Here is an 18,931-nt window from a genome sequence, read left to right on the forward strand (position 1 = left end):
GCGCGCGTCCTTGCCGCAGGCCCGTCACACGGGGCAACCCCGGACGGCGGACCATCCGGTGGCGGCTGTCCCATTCGAGGTGAGGTCGCGATTGAAGTCGCGCGACTGTCGGCATCACCTGTGGGGGTTCCAGGGCGTGAGCCCGTCATTCCCGGTACACCTGTGGGTGGGACAGCCGGCAACACATCAGGCGAGAGCAGCGACGGACCCTCCGAGTCGGTCGACCCCCCACATGCTTGGCCTCGCGTGCGTGGCGTGGGCCCCCGCACCGCAACAAACGGCTTCAGCCTAGAGGGGTGTACAAACCACCGGCGCCTCCCCCATTGGATTCGAACGCACTGAGGCCTCAAAACCTCAATAACCTCGACGGGGCCCCGCCACGGGCGTACGAGTTTAGAGGAGGTCGCGAGTGGTACCTGGGGACAGTGCAGCCATGCCCTGTCCCCCGGCTTCCACTGCAGCACGTGCGCGCGAGCCAGTCTGAGGCGCTCGTTCGCCTTCTGACGCCTGTCAGAATTTAGCCTCGCCGCATCCCGCGCCTCAGTCAGTTTGTCAAGGTTAAATTTAACGTGATCGTCCAATTTAGATTTGCCCAGCGGCACGTGGATCTGCAACTGTGCCCGAACAGGTGGGTCGGGTTCGCGGCCATACATAAGAAAGAAAGGTGAAAACCCCGTCGCAGCATGGGGAGCCAATCTGTATGCCGCTAGAACCCCTTGAATTTGTAAGTCCCAATCAGCCTGTGAGTCCGAAACTTGCTGCGACAACATAGACGTGATGGTGCGATGCAGACGCTCGACCATCCCGTCCGTTTGCGGGTGATAGGGGGAGGTTCGAATTTTTTTCGTTCCCAGGAGATCACAGACTTGTTTTAGGAGTTTCCCCGAAAAATTTCTACCCTGGTCGGTCAACAACCGCTCCGGGGCACCTTTGTCCATGACATAACCTTGGACAAAGGCGTCGACGATGGCTGCTGCCGACTGATTCGCCAGGGGCCAGGCCATAGGCCAGCGCGTAAAATATTCGACCCCAGTAAGCAAATATTTATTTCCCCTGGAGGTGGCGGGGAATGGCCCCAGAATATCCAGTGCGACCAGTTCATTTATTCTGGAGACCTGGATGGATTGTAAGGGCGGGTTCGACTCCCGTGCCGGTGGTTTGCGCTGCGCACACTGAGGGCATGCCGCCAACAGATCAGCAACATCCCTTGTCATACCCGGCCAAAAAAAATTCAGCTGAAGCAAGGCGAGTGTTTTCTGGGTACCTAGGTGGAGGAGGCGCTCATGAGCAGCCCACACCACCTTACCTCGTAGGCCAGAAGGGACCACCAGCCGGTGACGCTGGGATTTCCCGTCCCAATGCATAAGCAAGCCCGCATGGGTTTCCCATGCGTCGGCATGACCCGTCACACGCCCCCTCTCCCCGGCGCGACGACGCAACGCGAGGAGGGAGGCATCCTCCAACTGGAGGCGCCCCCATTCATCAACGGGCAATCCAAGCAGGGAATCTCTCCCCTGTTCGGCGATATCAATGGGGACTACCGTTTCATCGTCGGCGGCCGCCGCCAGGACCGGAACCATCACGTCCCCCACTGGCTTGCAACGCCCCGACCCCAGGAGACATGCGCATTCGGAGGCGGTTGGCATCCGTGACAGAGCGTCAGCGTTGGTGTGGCGAACGCCCTTACGATAAGTGGTTTCAAAACTGAAATCCTGGAGGACCTCCAGCCATCGGGACAATTGTCCCGATGGCTGTTGAACCTTCAGGGCGTACTGCAGTGCCGCATGATCTGTGCGGACGGTGAAATGCCGACCGTACAGATATGGGCGATACTGTTGGATGAAATAGACAATTGCCAACAGTTCCCTACGGGTGACACAATATCTTTGCTCCGTTGGAGACAACACCCGACTGCCGTACGCGACCACCCGTTCCACGCCGTCAACCACCTGGGAAAGCACGCCTCCAATACCCGTGTTGCTCGCGTCGGTGTCGAGCAAAAACGGCCTCGAAAAATCTGGGTAAATCAAGGGAGGAGCCTTCACCAGCGCGTCCCGAAGGGAGCAGAAAGCAGCTTCCTCATCCTGACCCCAGTGGAACCGAACCCCTTTAGATGTTAACGCGTGTAGGGGTTTGGCAATTGTTGCAAAATTAGCGACGAAGCGTCGGTAATATGATGCGAAGCCAATAAAACTCCTGACCTCTCCCACCGAGGTGGGAGTCGGCCAGGAGCTGACACACTGCGTTTTGGCGGGATCGGTAGCAATACCCGAGCGCCCTACGATGTGCCCCAAATAACGCACCGACTCGCGTAACAAATGGCATTTTTGGGGCTTAAATTTCAAATTAGCAGCCCGCATCTTTAGGAAAACCGCCCGCAACCTCTGGAGATGTTCATCAAAAGTTTTACCAAAGACAATAACGTCATCCAAATAAATCAGGCACGATTCCCATTGCAATCCAGCCAAAACCAATTCCATCAATCGCTGGAAAGTTGCCGGCGCTGAGTGTAAGCCCATCGGCAACCGGTTGAATTGGAACAGGCCGTGCGGTGTACGGAAAGCAGTTTTAGGCTTAGAATCATCGTCCAGAGGAAGCTGCCAGAATCCCGAAAGTAAATCTAGTGTGGAGAAGAATCGCGCTCCCGCCAAAGCGTCCAGCGATTCGTCCATCCGTGGGAGCGGGTATGCGTCGGCAACCGAAATTTTATTAAGGCGCCGAAAATCCACGCAAAACCGCAACGAGCCGTCCTGCTTTTTAACCAGGACGATCGGCGCTCCCCACGGGCTGGTGGAGGGAGAAATGATGTCGGCGGCTAACATGTCATCAACAGCCGATTTGACATGGTCCTTTTCGGCGGGACTTAACCGAAACGGATTTTGGCGAATTGGCGCGCTGTCACCCGTGTCAATATGGTGACGCAGCAGGTGAGTGCAACCCAAATCATATTTATCACGACTGAAAACGTCGGAAAATTCCCTCAGTAGCGTTCTAAGCTGTTGGCGCTCTGAATTTGTCAGGTCCGTCGATCCCGCACAAAGCGCGTCGATCCACCCTTCATCGCTGTCCGAATGTGGGAGCATCCGGGAAGCAGTGCCAACGTGGTTCGCGACAGGTTCCTCGCAGGGCATTGGCGTCGCGTGAGCGAGCACCGTCCCTTGAGGAACCACCACCGTCTGCGATCCCACATTTAGGACCGCGATGAAAGGGTCCCCGTCCCCTCTTACGACGGTCTGGGCCGGAATCAAATGAGGCCCATTAACCCCGGCCCTAGACGGTCCCAGCAAAACACCTTGATCCCCTATGCCCTTAGCGAAGGGCTTACGAAGTTTCAGAGGCACTAGCATTTGAGCTCCCGGCGGCACACGAACAGTTTCAACGACGAACGCCGGTACCGTCGCGAACGCCGACCGAGCCGCCGCAGGGGATGGCAGGAACGCCATGCGCCGCCCCGATGGAAGCTCAATGCATCCTTGGTCGATCAAAATACGAATGGGCATTTTACCTAAGAAATCCGTCCCCAGCAGGCACGGAACCGCCAGCGAGGAGGAAACGAAAATCGGCCCCGACAATTTGATGTCCCCAATAGAAATTTGCGCTCGAATCTGTCCCATGATGCCGAGAGAGCCCCCGTTAGCGGCATAGAATGGGACGTTAACCGGCAGTAAAGGCCGGCTTTGTACGGGCAGAATATTGTAAATTAATTCCGAAATGATTGTCGCCGATGCCCCCGTATCGACCAAGATGCGTACTTCTACCCCGTCAATGTGTCCGACTACGGCCGACGACCCTGACGACGCGGCTACCACGCGATGGGCCAACACGGACCACTGTTTGGGCTCGATTTGAGTCCCCGCAGTGATCCGCGTTGGCCCCTCGCAACGCGACATCGGCCCCCCGTTTGTTGTGGTGCGAGAGCGTGCAACAAGTAGGTGCTTTGGCCAAACATGTGTGGTGCCGCGACTCGCCGGGTCATGTTGCTGGAGCTTGGGAGGAGGAGGCCCGGCGTCCCGTCGAGCCGTCGTCCCGCGCTGTCGAGGAGAGCGGCACCCCGAGGCGACGTGGCTCCGGACGCCGCAGTTGAAACACCGCGGGAGCCCCGGTGGAGACGACGGGCGGTTGAAACGGCTTGACCCGTCCCGGGCCGACCGTACTTCTTGCGCCTGTTGCCGTCGATGGTCGACGGCGAAGAGCTCCTCCGTCGGAAGGGTGGCTGCAGCCACCGCACGCCCTGCCGATGCCCTGCTGGCTTTCCGCCGCAGGGACAGAAGGTTGGCGTGAAGGAGGCGCGCCGCCTGAAGAGAGGTCATCTCGGCGTCCTCCTGTGCGACGACAGCGATGTCCAGGTCGTCTGCCAGGAGGAGTATTTTCTCCGTGACCATCGCGTCCACGCCATCGTCGTCCATACGGGGAAAAGCCGTCTTAGCCAGCGCTAGGAGGCTCGTCCTGTATGCCAGGGGCGACTCCTTCTCACCCCGCTTGCGCTCGTAGAACCGCTCTCTGCATTCCGCTGAAGGTCCATAGACCCCGGCCAGCAGCTGTAGTGCCTTCGGCAGAGTAGACCGCTTCTCTTTCGGCGCCGATGTGAGGGCGGCGAGCGCGTCTGCGTCGAGGAGCGCCGGCAGCGCGCAGAGGGCTTCATCGTCGGACCACCTTGCCATTTCTTGGTGGGCGATGAAGCGTCGCTGGAAGCCGCCCCAGTCGCCCTCTGCACCAACAAATTCTTTCAGCGGAGGCAGCCGTTGTTGTAGCGCAGCGTTCGCCTTGGACGTCTGTAGGCTGCTATCCCCGGGACTCGGCTGTGCGTCGGCGCGAATGGCAGATGGAATCGCCTGTCGCGGATGTGATGACGCTCCCTCCGCTGGAGATGACGCAGCTGTCCCAGCGAGAGCGGTGTCGGACCCAAGGTTGAGCCCGGCCACGCCCTCCGCAGCTGCCGTGACGATGGCGGGAAATTCAAAGTTTGAGTTTTCAGAAATGGCGGGAAGGCGCTCAGGTTGACGACTCCCCTCGCCCCGTGGTGGACCACCAGCCCCCAGCCGCGTGATGTTTTCCAGCGTGGCGGCAGCGGCGTACAGTAGCTCCGCCAGTCTCTCGTGAGCCAGCCGTAGCGCGTCTGGCTGCGGCCCCTCTTCATGCCGATGCCCCGGTAGGAACGCGTCGGCCCCCGGCTGCGCCATGTCTTGGTGAGCCGCCTCGGGCTCAACGACTTCAGCAGTGTCCTCCTCCGGTACTCTGGCTCGAGCTGTCTGACGTGTTTCCATGTCCGTAGTACTTCTGACACCAGATGAAGTACCGGTGAAGACGCTGGACACCCAGGTTGAGGCACACGTATATTTATTTCAGCTTATCGGTACAGGACAACACTAGAGGGGGTAGCGGCCCCCTCACCCGGATAACTGGGGATACCCCCTAGCTAATCTCACCTATCCCCAAGTCCTCCTCTAACGAGCTAGGGGAGGCTAACTGGCCCGACACTGGTGAGTCGGGCTACGGTCTCCGGAGTCCCAGGGTCTAACCCTGGTTCACGGAACCACGCCTCTGGCTCGCTCCTCTGCAGCCCTGACAAGGGCGGCGTCGAGGGGAGTCCAGGGCTCTAGCTAGAGGATCTTCACTCTTCCTCCTTCGTTCCCAGACTGAGCCCCGAGCTCTCTTTGTCCTCCCCCTTTATACCCCCCATCAGGATCACAACCCCCCAGGCTGCCTGATGCGGACGTCGCTGCGGGCACCCCCCCCGTGTACTCCCGTAACTCCGCCCACTGTGTTTGTTACCCATTGGATCGTATGCACTTACAGCCCTCCCGTAACAGCCCTACAAAAGCATGATAAAAAACCCTTTCTTGCAGTTCTTTGATCACAGTTCAATACTTACTGATGGAGATTCGTCGAAGGATCTGGACGTGGATATAAGTCACAGCACACAAAAGGTAACTTTAATTCTTAAGCATTGCATCACTTTGCCCTGGGGCATAATGGATGCGTGAGCTCACATGCTGCACTATGAACGCGACAAACTGAATGTGATTCCTGGCCATGGCTGACATCAGTGGCCAGCGATATCTGGAACTGGTCCTTGGCCGGCCACCCCTTCAACCCACGCTGTCCAGCATCGTGAAGTATGGTCAAACAACCGTCATGACCGACACAGTGTGAGGAGGCACTCATCCATCAGTGGATCGACAAAACGGCGGTACATTTGACACGGCACCGATAAGTATAAATGGGTGATTCTAGATTTGAAGCGTTCGTGACTGCAATGATTCATATTCTTAGGTTTTTTCGGTAAAGTCACGTAGGTAAAACATTAAAAAAGTAAAATAAAATAAAAATCACGACGTTTCGGAGGCAACACAAGCTTCCGTCTTCAGGTGGAACCGTCACAGCCACGACAGCTGTATCAAGTATTTTATTTTACTTTTTTAATGTTTTACCTACGTGACTTTACCGAAAAAACCTAAGAATATGAATATAAATGGGTGGCTGAAAAAGACGATGAAACTGTAACAATAATGATAGCAGAAGCCTGCTCTTGTGCATTTTGTTATTAAAGGTTCAAGAGGCTCTGGAGTCAACCAGGCAGGCAATGGAGCACTTGGGGACGCTGCACAGTGCCCTCATTGCGCTCACCAGCCACACGGGCAGTGCCAAGGAGAAAAAGAGGTACGGTGCAGTGCACAGCCACACTGAAAGTTGAGGGTTATTGGCCAGATTACAGATGGAGATCCGTGACTCAGAACTGACCCTGCTGGCGGTGTGCTACTGTGTACAGTAGAGGTTCCGTCGTCAGCACAATCAGCGTGACGTTATAGGTTTCTCTTCGCAGTGGCCGAGGAGGTGTTATCTCCCTCGCCTGGTATGCAGAAGGTCATGGGTTGAATCTGACCCTGATGTTGTATATTTGTGGTTTGCGTTTAGATTATTTGCCAACTATAAATTCCCACGTATGGTAAGTCACTTCGATTAGCTATCATGTGCGGCCAGGTCGCCTCTAAAAACAGCTAATAGCTCAGTAGGCTTACCCGATAAAACAGATAAGTACATATATATATCTTCTTGGTTCTTTCGGTAAAGTCACGTAGAAGGGAAGTAATAAAGGGAAGTAATAAAATAATAAAACAAATAATTTTATTTTTATTATTTTAATACTTCCCTTCTACGTGACTTTACCGAAAGAACCAAGAAGATGAATCCCTGCAGTCATGAAAGCTTTAAATCGATACATATATATAAATATTTTGGGGTTGTCCCGACACCCACAATGGCTCCACCTGGTACAGTATCAGAGGCTCAAGCTGCATTGAGTGCATGGAGGTGGTGGGAAGGATGGCACAGCAGGGATGAGCAAGGGTTCAGGGAATAGGGGAATGCAACACAATCCTCAGGATACCCTTCCCTTCCCGGCAAGAGCTGTGATCAATAGCGGCAAATGAGAAGTGGAATCAGCTTGGCATGAGGTTTTTATTTTTTTTACAGCATGACTAGCACACGAATGTGCCTCCCATCACTTCCCGCTCTCTCCTACTCACTCCCTTAGCTGACGGCGAGGTGCATGACTGCGTAGGGAAATGCACTCTCCACGGTGCACAACAATATCGAGTCAGGTGCAGACAGACGTGGGCTGAGCTGCTCGAGGGTGCTGAGCTGTATCACGGAGAGGGGCGGAATGCAACGCATGCATAATTCATGGAGACACAAGCAACGCCGATCGATGCAGGCTCACACAACGGTAGCACAACTCCCACACCGCTAACACCTTCTAAGGGTATGGTGCTGCCACTATCGGTGGAAAGGACCTCAACGAGAGGGAGCTCTGGAGAAACTTTCTAGAAGGTATTTTGGCCTAATTTTATTTTTGGTACTTTAATGAAGATATGTTGCGCTTTACTTCAGAATCATCATATGTATTTATACCGGAGGAATCCGATTAGCTATAAATGCTTTTTTTCACAGATATCCAGTTGGGGCGGATCAGAACGTTTGAACAGACAAAGCCCACTGAGCTATTAGCTTCTTCTTCAGAAGCGACCTGGCCACAACTGATAGCTTAACGAAGTGGCTTATCAGCATGGAAATTATCGCAACCAAATCATCTAAATAATCTTACTCACTTCTAGATTTGAAGCTTTCGTGACTGCAAGGATTCATACTCTTAGTTTTTTCGGTAAAGTCACGTAGGTAAAAAATAGAAATTAAAATGTATTTTTATTCATTTTAATTTCAAAAATTGAAATTAAAATTATTTTTTATTAATTTAAATTAAACATTTTTACCTACGTGACTTTACCGAAAATATATCCGTGTATTAAAAAATTGAATTTTTTTTTTCTTAATTTAAATTTACATTTTTTACCTACGTGACTTTACCGAAAAAACTAAGAGTATGAATCTTACTCACCTTACACAACCTGTCGATCGACTATGGTGGACCCACTTACGCTGCTGGGTGGGCAAAGGCGGGGGAGGTTTTAAAGAAACTCGCGCCGTCGTTTCGACTTCCGCGCCGGGAGATCGAATCGAATCAGCGACCTCTGGCTTGCAAGTCCAGCGTGCGAACCATCACCCCCGCTGCTGCATGCCACTAACGCTGTCACGCCCATTCATTTATATCCGTGTATCGAACCTCTGGGTTGCGGTGGTGCGTTTGGGATCAGTGTTTTCTTTTCAACCGTGAATATTGACTCAGATGGCTCAGTGGTGGGTTGAAGTGCAGCCACTTGAGCATGTCCCAGCTTGGGAGGAGTTGCCAACACGCAGCGGCAGGCCACCGTGAGATGAATGTATTTATGTTGAACTTCTTTCGCACCGTACATAGCCAACCGTGATAATCGGAGGTGGGTGGGAAGGCCAATAAACTAGACACAAAAAGCAGTTCTAAAGCAAGTCGTCTTCAATTTTAATTTAAAGGTCTAGTGGCTTCCTAATATCGGAAGGAAGAGTGTTCCAGACGGCCACAGAAGCTGCATCTGAAAGTGTGCGATGCGGTGACCGTCTTCGTTCGATGGTTAACCAAAAAAAATGCACGTTACTTTGTCTCCAGAATACACGCGTGGGTGTGAGTGCCACCAATGAGTGAGTGTGGGGAGAGGTAGTGGTTAGCGCACTGCACTACGAACCCGGTAACCCGAGTTCGATTCCCGCTCACGACCAATAACAGTGGCAAATATCTAAATCGGTCCTGGACGTCCCCTTAGGGGCCGTCCATAAATGACGTCACGCGATTTTGGACGATTTTTGACCCCCCCCCCCCGCTCGTCACACGGCGTCACAAAAAGTCAGACCCCCCCCCCTCAAATATGACGTCACAAAGCTCTGCCCCACCCCCCCAAAATAAAACATGCTTCAAATAGCTTTAAACTAGTGTCATTGTAGTGTGTATTTAATGTTCCGCTGCACTTTGATGTTGTAGGTGAAAACATTTATTAAAAAGTCTATTTATTTAAGTAGAACGTGTTGTCTATATTTATTTAAAGTTGCACATTTTATGTGACGTCACATTTCTCACCCCCCCCCTCGTCACACATCGTCACAAATGTCTGCCCCCCCCCCCCAGGTGCGTGACGTAATTTATGGACGGCCCCTTAGTCGACTCAGCTTTACATGAATACCTGGTGCTGTGTGTTAACATCAGCACTGATGGGCGGTCGTGGAGTTGGTCATCCGCCCTCTTGTATGTGGTGCTGGCCTTAATAGGTGCTCGTTAACAGCACCTTCCATAACAGTCTGTTCCGGCTCTACGGGGGGATATTTGTATTTGTGAGCAACTGCCACCATGCCAGGTGGCACAGTCGGGAGCACAGATAGTGCATCTGCCAGAAATCTCAGTCAGTGAGGCCAAAATTATTTGGTCTATCTCATGACATTACGTCAATGAGCCTTCGACACTTCACGTGGCCTCAAGGCGTGCCTAGCTTGGCATCACCACCACTGTGTGCCGATTGGCAGCTGATGTTTTTGCTGGTGTGTTGCAAATGGTACATTGGTGTCTATTAAAACAGGTAAATACACAGAGTCATTAAAAGTTAAACTGTGCGTGTCTTTTATTTTGCTCAGGGGCAGAACTAAACTTGAAAAATCACTGAAGGAAGCAAAGGCAAAAATTGAGCTTTTGGCAGAAAACCTGCAGGAAACACAAACAGGTGAATTCACAATGATTCAGTGAGATTGACACTGCTCTACATCATCATCATCACCAGCCACGAACTAGTGGCCACCCAAAGCTCTCAGTGCCTCTCATAGTATTGCAATGTCGTGTCTGCGCACGAGCTAACTTCATCGCTCCATCTCCATGGTAGATGTCCCCTACTCCGTTGTGAGTCTTCACTATGATCCATCAGCCATTCTAGCGACGTGCCCTACCCAAGCCCACTTACTTTTCTTAACGGTCAATGTCTTCCAACCTGCCTAAGTTATCTGGTCCATGCAACCCTCTTCCTGTATCTCAATGTAATTCCAAGCTTGCACCACTCCAGGTTTCTTTGTGCACTTTTTAGATGTCGTTCCATTGTCTTTGTCAGTGCCCATGTATATGATGCATATCTCAGAACAGGTAACATACACTGATTAAAATATGTCTTCGTTAAGCACATTTGCAACCTGATTTTTATTATTAAGTTCACTTAACAATTATTTTCAGTATCAATAATTATTAATAAATCGTTATAAATAATAAATCTTGACTTAAAGCTTTGGTGACTGCAAGAATTAATATTCTTTGGGTCTTTCGGTAAAGTCACGTAGATAGGTTCAAAGAAAATAAAAAAAATAACCAAAAAAACTACGACGTTTCGATCGCAACACAAGCGGTCGTCATCACAAGTGGTCGTCATCAGACGACCACTTGTGTTGTAATCGAAACGTCGTAGTTTTTTGTGTTCTTTTCTTTGAACCTATCTACGTGACTTTACCGAAAAACCCACAGAATATTTCATTGAGTTCACTTTTTTCGAAAGTACTCCAACCTGCTTGTGCCTGCCTCTTAATTTCATTATTTTTATTCAAGAACACCTTCAATAATCTGCCATAGGTATACGTATGCTTAACAAAATATGCGTGGCATGCATTGGATGTATTGCATTGCTCATTGGTAAAACCTGGGAACAGATCTCAAGTTAAAAGAGGAAAACATCAAGGAACTCCAAAAGAAAAATAACCTCAAGATTTCCGAGTGTCGGCAACTCAAGGATGAACTGACATTGACAAAGGTGAGCATTCATTTTCCAAAAGGCAAAATAATTTCACCTTAACTGGGGTCTCACAGATCTGCAAGAGTGTATGTGAATTGTCCTAAAGCCTCGATGATCGTGTCCACAACTTTGGTTGCATGCAACTAAATCGCTTGTATGTGGATGTCAGTGCAACTAATTGCAGGCAGTTGTTCAGCAGTTGCGCACAATCGGTTGCTCAGAATAGACAGACCCGCTCATCAAATTTGCTTGCGCACCTAATTGCTCAGGTGCAACTCCTGCCTTTACAACGTCATGCTTTACTCTATGAGACATCTCCTTCACCAGTGGCAAAATATAGTAGTAGGTTTTTACCCTTTCAACTGGTACAAAAACTGACACCTTTATACAAGGCATCATGTTTGCAATAACCACAACACAAGCAGTCAAAATGCAAACAAAAAGAAACAACTCTGACGATGATAATGATATGCATTTTGACTGCTTGTGTTGTGGTTATTGCAAACATGATGCCTTGTATAAAGGTGTCAGTTTTTGTACCAATTGAAAGGGTAAAACTTACTACAACAACGTCATGCTTATTCACTTTACTCTCATCGACAGAAGCAAGCTGAGAAGAAAAGCCACGAATCGGAAACCCAGAAGGCCCTGTTGGAGCGGAAGTTTCGCGCGAGTGAGGAGAATGTTTCAAGGCTGGAGGCTCTTCTGAGCGAAACCATCGATGAGTTAAACGAAACACGCGCTCAGTTACAGGTGTAGTAACGCTCACGACTCGTTCACACCGGAGTTGGAGGCACACTTGTTTATTTAACACCAACGTTGTGACATACACATTTGAGGGGGTATCGGCCCCCTCACCCGTCTATCTGAGGACACACCTCTCTAGCTAACCCTAGCCTGCCTCTCAGTCCTCCACTAATGGGCTAGGGGAGGCTATCTTGGCCCGACACTGGTCAGTCGGGCCCGGTACCCAGAGTCCAGACCAGCACTGGCTCTGGCTCTGGTACCACGCCTCTGGCTCGAGCCTGCGCGGTCCTGATAAGGACGGCGTACCAGGGGGAGTCCAGGGCTCTATCTCAGACGTCTTCCGCCTCCTCTTCTTTAGCTAAACATCACTCCCGAGCCCTTCGATACAATCCCCTTTTATACCCAACCCCTCCCTGAGGGGTGGGGCCCCGGGGGATCATAACGACCGAATCGACCCCCCAGGGTGTCTGGCGCGGACGTCGCAGAGGGCACCTGCTTGTGCACACATGTAGCCCCGCCTACTGTGTTTGTTTACCATAGGCTGCCATGCATAACGGGCTCTCTCTCTAACACCCCTACATCACTCCCCCCCGCATAGCATGCAGCCGTCCCGGCTGCCAACATACAAAAATTTGACAATAAAGGTGCCTTCACCCCCTGACCGCGCGTGTGCCTCACTATTTTTGAACAATAACAGGAACCAGAACAAGAACGCAACAACAAGATGAGAAACAACCCGACGCACCCCCCCGAATAAATACGAATTCCGTAAAAAAAACAGCTTATATACAACCAGCAGGGAACCCACCCCGCACACACAACAAACGGTGAACCCAGCATATGTACATCCGAGGAGCGGGAAACACACCATCCACACAACACCCAATAAACACAACAGCTATGTACACATTTTCCGGCCTCACAACAGTTTGCGCACTTTAGCGCGCGTCCTTGCAGCGGGCCCCTCACACGGGGTAACCCCGCGTGGCGGACAATCAGGTGGCGACTGTCCGTCTTGAGGTGAGCATTCCTCTGACTCCGCGTGACCCTCGGCATCCGCAGGAGGGGTGATCGGGCGTGAGCCCGTCACTCCTGATGCTCCTGAAGGTGGCACAGCCGGCAAGGCATTCGGTGAGAGCGACGGAGACGGACCCAGCAAGTCGGCCGACCCCCCACATGTTTGGCCACGCGCGTGTGAAGTGGGGTTGTGAACCGCAGCGAAGGGTTTTAATCTGGAGGGGTGCACGAACCATCGCCGCTTCCCCCACTTGATGCGCACGCACTGCGGACGTAACACCTCCACCACTTCCACAGGGCCCCGCCACGGCCGCACAAGTTTAGAGGAGGTTGCCAGTGGCACCTGGGGGCAGTGCAACCATGCCTTGTCCCCCGGCTTCCACTGCAGCATGTGCGCTCGACTCAATCTGAGGCGCTCATTTGCCTTCTGACGGAGGTCAGAGTTTTGCATTGCAGCATCCCGTGCCTCGGTCAATTTGTCCAGATTAAATTTAACGTGGTCAGCCAGATTAGTTTTTCCCTGCGGCACGGGGATCCGCAACTGGGCACGAACAGGCGGGTCTGGTTCTCGGCCGTACATAAGGTAAAAGGGAGAAAACCCCGTAGCCGCATGGGGTGCCATCCGGTACGCCGCCAAGACCCCCTGAATTTGTAGGTCCCAATCCGTTTGCGAGTCCGAAACTTGTTGTGATAACATGGACGAGATGGTGCGATGCAAACGTTCGACCATCCCGTCAGTTTGTGGGTGATATGGGGAGGTCCGAATTTTCTTTGTGCCCAGGAGATCGCAGACTTGTCTGAGTAGTTTACCGGAAAAATTTCTGCCCTGGTCGGTCAGCAGCCTCTCCGGAGCACCTTTGTCCAGGACATAACCCTGAACAAAGGCCTCCACGATGGCTGCTGCCGACTGGTTGGCCAAAGGCCAGGCCATAGGCCAGCGTGTAAAATACTCGACACCCGTCAACAAATATCTATTCCCTCTGGGGGTGGCGGGGAATGGTCCCAAAATGTCCAGAGCGACCAGCTCGTTTATCCTGGACACTTTGATCGATTGCAAGGGCGGGTTAGACTCCCGTGCCGGCGGTTTGCGTTGTGCACATTGAGGGCACGATCCCAACAAATCCCCCACATCCCTCGTCATGCCAGGCCAGTAAAAATCAAGTTGCAGCAAGGCGAGAGTCTTTTGGGTCCCCAGGTGTAGGAGGCGCTCATGAGCGGCCCATACCACCCTACCCCGCAACCCAGTAGGGACAACCAGCCGATGTCGACGTGACTTCCCGTCCCAATGCATTAGCAGACCTTGGCACATTTCCCATGCGTCGGAACCACCACTTTTTCCCCCCGCCGCACCGCCAACGCGACGTCGCCACCCGAGGAGGGAGACATCCTCCATCTGGAGGCGCCCCCATTCAATGACGGGCAACCCCAACAGGGAATCTTTGCCCTGCTGTTCGATCGAATTAGGAACCATTGCATCGTCGTCGTTGGCGGCCGCCAAGACAGGTACCGATGTGTCCCCTGGAGGCCTGCAACGTCCAGACCCCAGGAGGCATGCACACTCGGAGGTGGTTGGCAAGCGTGACAGAGCGTCCGCGTTGGTGTGGCGAACGCCCTTACGGTATGTGGTTTGGAAATCGTAATCCTGGAGGACCTCCAACCATCGGGACAATTGTCCCGATGGCTGTTGAACCCTCAGGGCGTACTGCAGTGCCGCATGATCTGTGCGGACGGTGAAATGCCGACCGTACAGATATGGGCGATACTGTTGGACGAAATGGACAATTGCCAACAGTTCCCTACGGGTGACACAATACCGTTGCTCCGCTGGAGACAACACCCGACTGCCGTACGCAACCACATGTTCCACGCCGTCAACCACCTGGGAGAGCACGCCCCCAATACCCGTGTTGCTCGCATCGGTGTCGAGCAAGAACGGTTTTGAAAAATCAGGGTAAATCAGGGGGGGAGCGTTTACCAAAGCATCCCGAAGGGAGCAAAAAGCAGCCTCCTCCTCCTGACCCCAGCAAAACCGAACCCCTTTAGATGTTAAAGCATGTAGGGGTTTGGCGATAGTCGCAAAATTAGCGACGAAGCGTCTATAATACGACGCAAACCCAATAAAACTCCTAACCTCTCCCACTGAGGTGGGAGTCGGCCAGGAGCTTACACACTGCGTTTTGGCGGGATCGGTAGAAATACCTGAGCGCCCCACGATGTGCCCCAAATAACGCACCGACTCGCGTAACAAATGGCATTTTTGGGGCTTAAATTTCAAATTAGCAGCCCGCATCTTTAGGAAAACCGCCCGCAACCTCTGGAGATGTTCCTCAAAAGTTTTGCCAAAGACAATGACGTCATCCAAATAAATCAGGCACGACTCCCATTGCAATCCAGCCAAAACCAATTCCATCAACCGCTGGAAAGTTGCCGGCGCTGAGTGTAAGCCCATCGGCAACCGGTTGAATTGAAACAGGCCGTGCGGAGTACGGAAAGCAGTTTTAGGCTTTGAATCATCGTCCAGAGGAAGCTGCCAGAATCCCGAAAGTAAGTCCAATGTGGAGAAGAATCGCGCTCCCGCCAAGGCGTCAAGCGATTCGTCCATCCGTGGGAGCGGGTATGCGTCGGCAACCGTAATTTTATTAAGGCGCCGAAAGTCAACGCAAAACCGCAACGAACCGTCCTGCTTCTTAACCAGGACGATCGGCGCTCCCCAAGGGCTGTTGGAGGGAGAAATTATGTCGGCGGCTAGCATGTCATCAACAGCCGATTTGACATGGTCCTTTTCGGCGGGACTCAACCGAAAAGGATTTTGGCGTATTGGCGCGCTGTCACCCGTATCAATATGGTGACGCAGCAGATGAGTGCAGCCCAAATCGTATTTATCCCGACTGAAAACGTCGGAAAATTCCCTCAGTAGTGTCTTAAGACGTTGGCGCTCTAAATTTGACAGGTCCGTCGATCCCGCGCAAAGCGCCTCGAGCCACCCTTCATCGCTGTCTGAATGTGGTCGCGGTGCAGGGGCAGCGCCGACATGACTCGCGACGGGTTCCTCACAGGGCACCGGCGTTGCGTGAGCAAGCACGGTCCCCTGTGGGACCACCACCGTCTGCGAGCCCACATTGAGGACCGCGATGAAGGGTTCTCCATCCCCTCTCACTATGGTCTGGGCCGGGAGTAAATTAGGTCCACTGACCCCGGCCCTAGACGGTCCCAGCAAAACCCCTTGAGCCCCAATGCCCTTAGCGAAGGGCCGCCGAAGTCTCAAAGGAATTAACATTTGCGCCCCCGGAGGAACGCGCACCGTTCTATCTACGAACGCCGGCACCGTCGCGAACGCCGTCCGGCTCGTAGCGGGGGATGGCAAAAACGCCATGCGTCGGCCCGATGGGAGCTCAATGCATCCCTGGTCGATTAATATCCTAATCGGCATTTTGGCCAGGAAATCCGTCCCCAGCAGGCACGGAACCGCCAGCGAGGAGGAAACAAAAATCGGCCCAGATAATTTAATATCCCCGACACAAATTTGGGCTCGAATTTGTCCGATGATGCCAAGTGAACCCCCGTTAGCAGCAAAGAATGGCACATTAACAGGCATCAAAGGACGGCTCTGGGCAGGGAGAATGTTATAAATCAACTCCGAAATAATGGTCGCCGATGCTCCTGTATCGACCAGGATGCGCACCTCGACCCCATCGATGTGACCCACAACGGCCGACGACCCCGATGACGCGGCTACAACCCGATGGGCCAACACGGACCACTGGCTGGGTTCAATGTGAGTACCCAGAGCGGTGCGTGTTGGTGCCATGGTACGCGATATTTGCCCCCCCTTCGCTGCGGTGTTCGAGTGTGTGACGGGCGTGTGCGTGGGCCAAACATGAGGGGTGCCGCGACTCGCCGGATTATGATGGTGGAGCTTGTGACGAGGGCCGGCGTCCCGTTGAGGTGTCGTTCCGCGCTGCCGAGGAGAGCGGCACCCCGAGGCGACGTGGCCCCGGATGCCGCAGTTATAACAGCGTGGAAGCGCTGGTGGCGACGATGGACGTTGTAGACGGCTTGAACCGGCCCGGTCCTCCCGCGCTCCCGCTCCGTGCTGCCGTCGATGGTTGATGGCGCAAACCTCTTCCGCCGGGAGGGTGGCCGCAGCGACGGCGCGCCCGCTCGCCGCCTTGCTGGCCTTCCGTCGTTGAGAGGACAGGTTTGCGTGGAGGAGACGGGCCGCTTGGAGGGAGCACATCTCTGCATCGTCCTGTGCGACAATGACGATGTCTAAGTCGTCCGCCAGCAAAAGTATCTTCTCTGTCACCATGGCGTCGACACCCTCGTCATCCATTCGTGGAAAGGCCTCCTTCGCCAGTGCCAGGAGGCTTGTGCGGTACGCCAGGGGCGACTCCTTCGTCCCCCGCTGGCGATCGTAAAAGAGTTGGCGACAGTCCGATGGTGGACCATATACCGCCGACAGCACCTGCATCGCCTTCCGCAGCGTGGAGCGCCTCTCCTTCGAAGCCGATGTTAGAGTGGCGAGGGCGTCGCTGTCGAGAAGTGCTGGCAGCGCGCGGAGAGCCTCGGCGTCTGTCCACTGTGCCATCTCCTGGTGAGCGAGGAAGCGCCGCTGGAAGCCGCCCCAGTCGCCATCCTCGCCCACAAATTCCTTGAGTGGAGGTAGCCGCTGATGTAAGGCAGCGGCTGCAGAGGAAGAACGCACTCCCTCGTCCGCCTCACTCAACTCAGCGTCGGCACGAACCAGCGATGGCATCGCCGGTCGCACCCGTGGTGACGCGGCAGGCACTGTACTCCCGCCGTTGGACGCGATGCTTAGAGCGGCCACGCCCTCAACAGCAGCTGCGGCGATGGCGGGAGTTTCAAAATGTTGCTCCGTTGAAATGGCGGGAAGGCGCTGTGGTCGTTGGCTGCTGTCGCCTCGTGGCGGTCCCGCAGCCCCCAGCCGCGTGATGTTGTCGAGCATGGCGGCTGCGGCGTACAGCAGCTCGGCCAGCTTCGCGTGCGCCTGCCTCAGCCCCTCCGTCGACGGCTCCCCTTCCTCCAGCTGCTGTGGCGTGGATGCACCCAGCCCCGGCTGCTCGATGGCATCTTCAGCCATCTCGGGCCCTCCGACTGCAGCGGTGTCCTCCGCCCCTGGTACTCCGACTCGAGTCGTCCGGCGTGTATCCATGTTCGTACTTTGTTTCACTTCTGACGCCAGATGTAGTAACGCTCACGACTCGTTCACACCGGAGTTGGAGGCACACTTGTTTATTTAACACCAACGTTGTGACATACACATTTGAGGGGGTATCGGCCCCCTCACCCGTCTATCTGAGGACACACCTCTCTAGCTAACCCTAGCCTGCCTCTCAGTCCTCCACTAATGGGCTAGGGGAGGCTATCTTGGCCCGACACTGGTCAGTCGGGCCCGGTACCCAGAGTCCAGACCAGCACTGGCTCTGGCTCTGGTACCACGCCTCTGGCTCGAGCCTGCGCGGTCCTGATAAGGACGGCGTACCAGGGGGAGTCCAGGGCTCTATCTCAGACGTCTTCCGCCTCCTCTTCTTTAGCTAAACATCACTCCCGAGCCCTTCGATACAATCCCCTTTTATACCCAACCCCTCCCTGAGGGGTGGGGCCCCGGGGGATCATAACGACCGAATCGACCCCCCAGGGTGTCTGGCGCGGACGTCGCAGAGGGCACCTGCTTGTGCACACATGTAGCCCCGCCTACTGTGTTTGTTTACCATAGGCTGCCATGCATAACGGGCTCTCTCTCTAACACCCCTACACAGGTGTGAAGTGCGGACCTGCCATGCTTAGAATGAGGCCTTCATTTCTCAGGCTTAGCCCCGGTCAACTCCGGCCGAAATTAATCCATAGCTTAGAATGATAACTTTTAAGCAGCGTGCATTGATTCACATCATAATTGTCGCATTAGATTAGTGAACTGAACACATTCAAGCCAACGAGCAAGCAGTCGACCGTGTATCCTGAAC

The 18,931-nt window shown here is 53.7% G+C and overlaps 1 protein-coding gene across 1 annotated transcript; it reads right to left on the reverse strand.

Moving 5' to 3' along the window:
* Positions 1-11,936: 11,936 nt before the first annotated feature.
* On the reverse strand, positions 11,937-18,726 carry LOC144935450 (uncharacterized). The gene is made up of 2 exons (XM_078862095.1): positions 16,846-18,726; positions 11,937-13,031 (listed from the first exon to the last, which is right to left on the reverse strand). The coding sequence occupies exons 1-2, from the start codon at positions 18,118-18,120 to the stop codon at positions 13,017-13,019; spliced, it is 1,290 nt and encodes a 429-aa protein (XP_078718221.1). The 5' UTR covers positions 18,121-18,726; the 3' UTR covers positions 11,937-13,016.
* Positions 18,727-18,931: the final 205 nt, after the last annotated feature.

The sequence above is a fragment of the Lampetra fluviatilis genome, chromosome 13 (genome assembly GCF_964198595.1).
Source record: "Lampetra fluviatilis chromosome 13, kcLamFluv1.1, whole genome shotgun sequence".
In the NCBI taxonomy this organism is placed as follows: Eukaryota; Metazoa; Chordata; class Hyperoartia; order Petromyzontiformes; family Petromyzontidae; genus Lampetra; species Lampetra fluviatilis.

Bases quoted from the DNA above. Each gene is read 5' to 3' on its own strand.
- LOC144935450 (XM_078862095.1), bottom strand. From the start codon at position 18,120: ATGGATACACGCCGGACGACTCGAGTCGGAGTACCAGGGGCGGAGGAC.